Below are 7803 nucleotides of genomic sequence, written 5' to 3'. Positions count from 1 at the left end.
CGTGGGAACCGCGCTGCTCCGATCTGCGGCGTCCGGAGCCTCGAAGTGCGGGGATGGGGGAGCGCGGCTCCGCGTTCCGGCGGCTGCGGGAGAGCCCCGATGGGAGCCGGAACGGGAAAGGGATCTGACGGAACCGAGCCGTGCGCGGAGTTGGAAAAGGCCTCGTTCGACCTGCTGGGGGAAGGAGCTTCGGGGAGGCCGGGATGGCCGTCAGCATGGATGACGACGTTCCGCTCATCCTCACCCTGGATGACGGTGGGAGCGGCGCCTCGGCCCCGCGGGACAGCGCGGATCGAGAGGAGCTGCCCGGCCAAAGTAAGGCGTGCTGCCTTATTTCATTTCTGCCCGGCCAAAGTAAGGCGTGCTGCCTTATTTCATTTCTGCCCGGTTAAAATAAGGCGTGCTGCCTTATCTCACCTTTGCCCGGCTCCATGTCCGTGTCGGCAGTGCTGCCCTGCCTCGGGCCGCAGCTCGGCACCGGTTGTGGTGCAGCTCGGTGCGGACAGAGCTGTGCTGCGGCAGAGGGGACAGGACGGGGCGGACCAGCCGTCCTTTTCCAGCACGTTCTGTCTGTCCTCTGCATACCGCACTGTAACTCCGTGCCGCTACACTCAGCTCTCCCGTTTGGTGCAGAGCTACTCCTGGCCGTGCTGCTGTGCCGTCGCGATGTCAGGTGCAGAAGCTGCACTGATGTAACTTGCTGTTTTCCATCAGGAGCTGGCTTTTGCAGCCGTTGTTTTGCCTATCTATAGTTTATGTTCTGAATTCTGCAATAAGGACACAGATGTGTGCTGATAGACCTTAAAATTCTTGTTGTGTTGTTATCAAAGAATCAGGAGCATTTGGAGACAATTTATACGCAGCCCTGTTAACCCAGCTGTTCAGTGGGACACAGCCAGCCTTGGGGAGAGGGAACACAAAAACTCCCATCGCTCAGCAGCTCTGCTTTCACCTCAGTGAGCGTTTGCTAGAGCTGTTACCCCTCAGCAGGTGAGAGGCAGACATCACGTGTACAGAAGCGTGTTTGTGGGCTCCTGTTTGATGTGACACCTCATGAATGTGCTTTAGCAGCTTTGTTGGACACATCTCTCGACTCCCAGCTGATGTTGCAGGTGTGCAGACCTGCACAGCTCTTGTGATCCTGTGCAAGCTCTGCTTCTGCAAGCACAGCATTTCTATCAGACGCGTCGTTTCCTGGCCTGTAGCTCTTCATTGCGCTGTGCCCCTTTTCCCCATCTCCTCTGTGATTTCTGTGGTTTGATTTCCTCTTGAAGTCACACAAGTTCCCTTAGTTATCTCCTCTTCTGACTCCCTGAGCTAGTTCCTGGTTTCTGACAGTCACAGTCCCAACCCTACAGCACGCATCTGTGGCTAAATCACCGCTCCGTTCTGCACTGCTGCTCCATCACATCTTCTTGTTTTAGTTTAAGCAGAGACTGCGTTCCTGTTTTGTCATGTATTTATAGGCTTTCTACTGAATAACATGGAAACGTATTAACATAGTGAATTATTCACTTTTCTGTCCCTTTTTCTTCCACCCTTTAAAGAAGTTACATGGGTTTTATCATTTGATTAAAGCCAACAGGGTTGTATTGAAGCACAGGTGTGGGAATGATCCTACTAATATGTAAAAATAGTCCACAATTTGCTCCCTTTGAAATACAGGAAAATTGCTGAGGAACTAATTTTCTGCTTCTTAGAAGATAGCTGTGTGGTTTTTGAGAACTCATTTCCTGGAATTCCTTAACCTGGGTGTCTCCTGATATTGAAGAACTGTTACTTCACTATATGTTTTTAATCACTGTTAAAGTTGAGCTTGCTGGAAAAATATTAAGCCTGTTCTATGGAATTGATGCTGGATTATATGGAGCCCTCTGAAGACAGTGGTGTTGCAGGCATGGAATGACAAATTGACATGGAAAGGCTAGCATCAACACCTTGAGGGGCATCTTTATCTCTGTGAAATGGGAGGCTTAAGCTAATGAGTGGACCAGTGCCATCACTTGCAAAATAGGCTCGTTAAAAATGGGACATGGGGTCCAGCTTTCCTCCTTGCTTGTGAAGAAAACGTTCTGTGCAACACAGAGAAGTTGTGTCTCGTGGAAGCTGTGAGGAATTCCAGTGTGTCCTTGCTCTGCTGACTGGAATGGCATGCACTTCTGTGTTCTTATCAGAGGCTTGTCTTTTGGAGGGATGAAGTGTGTGAGAAGTCCTGTTTTCAGGAGAGGTAAAGCTTGCCAGAGGGATGAGGAAAATCAGAGGATAGGGAAAATCAGGGGCTATTTCCTTCTGTTTTATTTTTCTTATGCCTAAACTCTGATCAGAGAACATTGAGCCAGAACTTGGAGCATCAGCTCAGCCGTTACTGTGCCTGGCTGTGGGCTGCTGCGGGCTGGGTGGCAGGTTAAACACAATGCATTTGGTCAGGTTTATCCCCAGGTAGCAGCTATTCGCTGCAAATCACGCACTGTAAGCTTCCCAGGTGACTCTGAGGGAAAGGCAAAGTGTGATGTAGTGTAACTGAAAGTTGCACGCCTGTTCTGTGTTGCTGTGTCATTCACCACTCCAAACTTTAACCTGGATTCCAGGCTGTCTCAGCCCTCTCTCACTAAGATGTGTGTTCAGGTCTCACTAGTGTTTTTCATTTGTTTGTTTTTTGAAGGAACTTCTTGTGCCATTCTTAAGTTGATCCATGACACAGCTTTTGCCACCAGATCCTTTGACAAATGAATCTCTATTCTAGACTCTGAGATTTGGTTGTCTGGAAATGCAGACAAATTACAAGGTTGAAGCAAGTAACAATAGGGTTCTTTGAAAACAAACTTGTTGCTGATGTAAAAAAGAAAAGACTGAAGAGCAAGAGTATGTTTCTTTCAGAATCTTGCAGGAGAGGTCTGTACTGGGTAAGTGATTGCTTTGGGATTGGAATAAAGGAGCTAAATGAGAAAACTATGTGGAAAATGTCATTCTTAAAGAAAATGTCCAGCTGCAAAAATTAATCTCCCTAATCATGCAGCTTTTAGCTCATAATGGAACAAAATACTTGCGTGGGGAGGAATATTAAAGCTCTGCCTTCCTCAAATTGTGCTGAAATACGTATCTGCAGGGAACTCCTGCTTTCAACTGCCCTGGAAGGTCAGAGTCCTACAGAGCCAACTGGAATTCAGGCTGAGCCAGAGAAGTATGGTTACTGCATTGCAGAAGGTTCTCTGAATGCAGTGTGGAGGACTGTGATGCTGGGTAATTTTTCATACAAGCTCCAGCAACTGGAGGAGACAGAGAGAAGAGCTTTCATCCCTTGAATCCGTAGCATACACTAATTAATACAAATCTGCCCTTCCTTAGTATAACTTATCTGAGAATCTGAATACTCTGTGTGCTGTAATTAAGCTTCCCAATGCTTGTCATGAATGGATTTTACAGAAAGCAGAAACAAGATGCTGTTGTATGACCTTGCCCATAGCCGTGCACTGTACCTGCTGAGTGCACTGTACCTGCTGAGCAGCAGCCTGGGCCGGGTGATTTCTGGTCCTTCCCGGAACTCCAAGGAAGTGTTCAGAGTTCTCGAAGTGTGAGGTATGTTTTTCCTGTACAAACGCAGCATGGATAGCCTGCCTAGGACAGTGCCTCTCCTTGAGCTGATGGGAAGCGTAAGAAATAAATGAGTATTCATTGATTTATCCCGTATTAGATCAGATATAAAATTCTCCTTTGCCTCCTGCATGGAAATTGCTGTCGCCTCAAGTGTGTTTAGTGCACAAAGTACAGCTTACAGTGTTGTGCAGGGAACAATGATATTTTCTGTTTCTCCTACACAAAGGATAATGGCAATAGATGTCATCGTCTTTAAATTCTGGATTCTTATATGAAAGCAACTGCATCTGCTATTGAGGTAAAAAGGAATTACTGCATGTGAGTGAAGAAGTGGGGGGAGCAAACAGCAGCAAAGTGTCATGTTTTCTACAAGCATTGCTGGAAAAAAGGCGTTTATAACTTTGAATGGTGAGGTGAGCTGTTTGTTCCTGCTGCCCAAAGAGTAAATTTTCAGGAAGAATGGATTCAGTCTGACCTTTTGTGTAGAAATGATGGGGCTGTTGGTAAATGTGCCTCCCATCTGTGCACTGCTGAGGAGCAGAAGGCAGCCCAAAGTGCATAAAGAGAGCACACCTCTTTCGAGAGGGGATGGAGGGGCTGGGTTTGGATGAGGTGAGTCACCTCTGTGACTGCTGCTTGCCTCTCGTGGAGCAGAGCATCAGAGTGCAGGGCCTGCTGGCTCTCTGGGGCTGCCGGAGGAGGGTCTGTCTTGGCTTGCTTCTGCCCGTTCCTTGATGGAATGTGCCGAGAGGCACCTGGCAAAGCTGTTCTGATTGACTGATGGAAACTCTTGTGATATTTTTGAACACAAATTACAGTGTGAATTTGGAATTGTATACAACAAACTCATCCTTCTTTTGAATAAACCATTTAATAAACCAGGTAAATGCATGCCTCCGGGAGTGGCACAGCGTCCTGGACAGCTAATGGACGGCTAATGTTCTTTTGAGACAATTGTGCAGCCCGGATTTCCATGTTGTCAGTGATCAGTACAACCTACAGTGATGGACTTCTCTGCAGGATCTGTTTCTAGAATATGATTCTATCAGCAGTAGAAGGAAAACAAGTCTGTCCTCAAAGTCTGCAACTTATCTGGTCAGCAGGGCCCTGTTACCTTCCTCCTCCTCTTGCTTCCTTTAGTGCAGAGAGTGGAGGAGGGACATTGCAAGTGGGTGGATTTTTGTTTGTTTGTTTTTTCCTGGGCTGCAGGAATGGACAAGTCACTAGAAATTGAATAAATACCTGTTTTTTGGGAAAATGCTGTGATCACACAAACCTGTAGTAGCACTTTGTGAGGAACCACTGTAGCTGTTGTGAAAGCATTCTGACTTTGCTTCTTTTGAAGAAAAATAGGTGCTTTAAATGCTATCTAGCAGACTTAAGTAATCGTCTGGGATCTTTGATCATCTGGCTTTTGATCTTTGAATTCAAGAGAGTACTTAGAAGGTGTTTGCATGGACTTGGGCACTAGTTATGCTGTGGAAATGCTGTAGCTAACTTGGGAAGAAATAGGGGATGAGTGAAAAAGCAAATGCTTGCCTCGGCCTTGCAGACCCCGAGATCTCTGACAGACTTTAGATTATCTGGTTGCTTTCTTGAATGCTACACAGGATATTCTCTCCCATCGTGGCTCCTAGTTTTACTAATTTGCCTTCAATTAGTTCCAGTATCAGCATTTTCTCTGTGGCACTTGAGGTGAAGCACAGCCAGGACGCAGGCTGGGATCTTGTCTCCTGAAGCGACCTGGCTCTGCGTTGAATCTAGTCCTTAAGAGACACTACTTAATACTGCTGTGGTTAACCTGCCTCACCTGCAAAGTGTAGGTGCACCGTTGTGTGGGAATGGGCAGGTGGGCAAAATTATTTTATTGTCAATAGCATCTGGTTTGCAATTCTGTGAATGATTTTGCTTTTCTTATTATGTACCTGCTTAAAATTTATATACGGGGAATTGTTTTCTCTGAAGTGCAAGTTCCATGCTGAATTGTTCTTTATGCCTCTGAAAGTCTCTTCTCCAACCTAACAACCTTGCATTTTTGCAGCTCCTGCCAGTGCTTCTCTAATCCTTGCCTGGCCTAGATGGGTTGTAATGAATGCTTTAAGCAAGCAAAGCAAAACTGCGTCTGATATGAGCAAGGGGTGAAAATCTTGGAAAGGGAAACGAAGACCCAAAACATAAGAAGATTATTGTTTTCCCCTTCAGTCAATTTTTCCTCTACAATTCATTTCCCTCGGTGATGAGCTCCGAGGAACTCAGAGGAAGGAGGCAAATGTTGCTTTTTAGGATACGTTGGGCTTCCTTCAATATCATGTTAGAAGTAGTGGAAAATGCGTTTCTGCTGTGAAGCTCCAAGTACATCATCCTCTGGAATCTCATTTATACTGAGAATTCATGTTTTAAGGCAGGACTGCCTTGGCTGCACTTAAATACTTGCAGTAATGAGAGGGTAGAGCTGATATCTGTGATTCGAGAGGAACAGCAGTCCGTGTTGTCCAGACATCACAAAAGCATTTTTATCAGATTTTCAACATAACTCTGAAAACGTGGCACCTGGAGAAGAGAAACTGTGAGCAAAGTACCAGGAAGCATTGTGGGCTGCAATCAGAGTGTATTTTTTCGAAGCCTGCCTTGTTTTCGTAGCCCTGCAGGAGATCGGTTTGCACAACGCAGACATTGTGTGTTTCACAGTAGGATGCTCTGTCAAACAGAATCCCTGCACTGTTGACTCTTTTTTGCTGTAAAAAGTCATAGTGATTTAGTCTTGAATACCCCACGCTGTTCAAATCTGAGTGAGTAAAAGCATATACAAGGTAAGGCTGACTTGGGTTAGCGTTGCATTATCCCAGAGTCAAATGGTTCCTTCTCCATTGTCATCACTAGTGCTCTGGCGATGGATATCGTCTTTCGTGCCCGTAAATTTGTGAGGAGGCTAGAGGATAGTGAGGGTTCTGGAAGCTTCTTCGTGCTCTGTGCAGATGACCTTGCTGCTTAGAGGAAGCAGCCGATCCCTTCGCACATCTCTTCCCCAGCACGCTGCTCTCACCCCCCAGCTGTGAGCACGGATCAGGTGAGGCTGTGCGTTTCCTCCCTCAAAGGACTGCGTTAGCCAGAGATGTGTGCATACAGCCCTGTGCTTTTCAGACAGGTGGTCCTGGATCTATAAAAGATGTTAAGGAGTCTGAGAGTGTCTGAGCTGCAATTTTCAATCGACTGCTTTCCAGCTCTATCCGGTCACTCCTCAGCCGCTGCAGCTGACTTGGAAACATTTGGCTCAGGAAGCGGAACAACAGTTGGAGACAAACAGCGATTAGTTTTCTCATGGCTTCCCAGGGAACGCATCAGTTTGTTCGCTTTTCCTCTCATTTTTGTGGCTCCTGTGGATTTTTAAGGCCCTGTAGTTGCAGGATATTCAGTTTAGCCAAGCTTTCTTACTGCCAGATTAAAATGAGCCAAGGCAGAGCACGCTGAGTTCACTCATCATAACCGATACGATGCGTCTCAGAACTTCCTTTGCCCTTGGAATCTTCACTGAGGAATCCTGCCTTCTGCTGTCAGCCCCCCTGCGTTGAAATCCCATTTCACCCATTTGAATGCTGTAAGAAGTGCTGTAAAAACTAAACAGGAGCATCTGTGAAGTGGTTAGAGTTGTTGTTGATTGCCTTTTCCTTATTGCCTTCAGGGGATTTAAGCTCGAATTTGCTGGAAGTAGAATTTATGAGCCAGAACGCTCCATTTCTGATCCTTAAGCTGGGAAAAGTGTGGTGAATTTGATAGGTCTTTCTCTCCCCTCCAGTGTCTCTAGCTTTTGGTCTGGACCGCACAGGGCTCTCCCTCTGTCTCTAGCAAAATTACTCTTGCATACTGAGACATAGCCTGATTTTTACAGGCTGCTTTCTTTACAGAGAACAGCCGGAGCAGCTTTAGGATTTCAGCCATCTGCTGCTTGGAGCAATGCAGTAGGAAGCTGGGCTCCTGTGCTGTTGGCTGGGCTGGGGGCAAGGAGGGCAGGGGCTGTGCTCAGCTCCGCACTGCTCTGCTCAGCTCTGCTCTGCTCAGCTCAGCTCTGCTCTGCTCTGCTCTGCTCTGCTCAGCTCTGCTCTGCTCAGCTCTACTCTGCACTGCTCTGCTCTGCTCTGCACTGCTCAGCTCAGCTCTGCACTGCTCAGCTCAGCTCTGCACTGCTCAGCTCAGCTCTGCACTGCTCAGCTC

At 46.9% G+C, this 7803-nt stretch overlaps 1 protein-coding gene across 1 annotated transcript in view; it reads left to right on the top strand.

Annotated features, from left to right (window-relative positions):
* The first annotated feature begins 6 nt into the window (after nucleotides 1-6).
* TPCN1 (two pore segment channel 1) overlaps nucleotides 7-7803 on the top strand; it is a 62604-nt gene continuing 54807 nt past the window's right edge. The window contains exon 1 of the mRNA XM_010720581.3: nucleotides 7-315. Coding sequence (XP_010718883.2) covers nucleotides 204-315 — 112 coding nt within the window. The 5' untranslated portion in view covers nucleotides 7-203. The remainder of the gene's footprint in view (nucleotides 316-7803) is intronic.

The sequence above is a fragment of the Meleagris gallopavo genome, chromosome 17 (genome assembly GCF_000146605.3).
Source record: "Meleagris gallopavo isolate NT-WF06-2002-E0010 breed Aviagen turkey brand Nicholas breeding stock chromosome 17, Turkey_5.1, whole genome shotgun sequence".
Classification (NCBI taxonomy): domain Eukaryota; kingdom Metazoa; phylum Chordata; class Aves; order Galliformes; family Phasianidae; genus Meleagris; species Meleagris gallopavo.
This window is presented reverse-complemented; position numbering and strand designations above follow the sequence as displayed.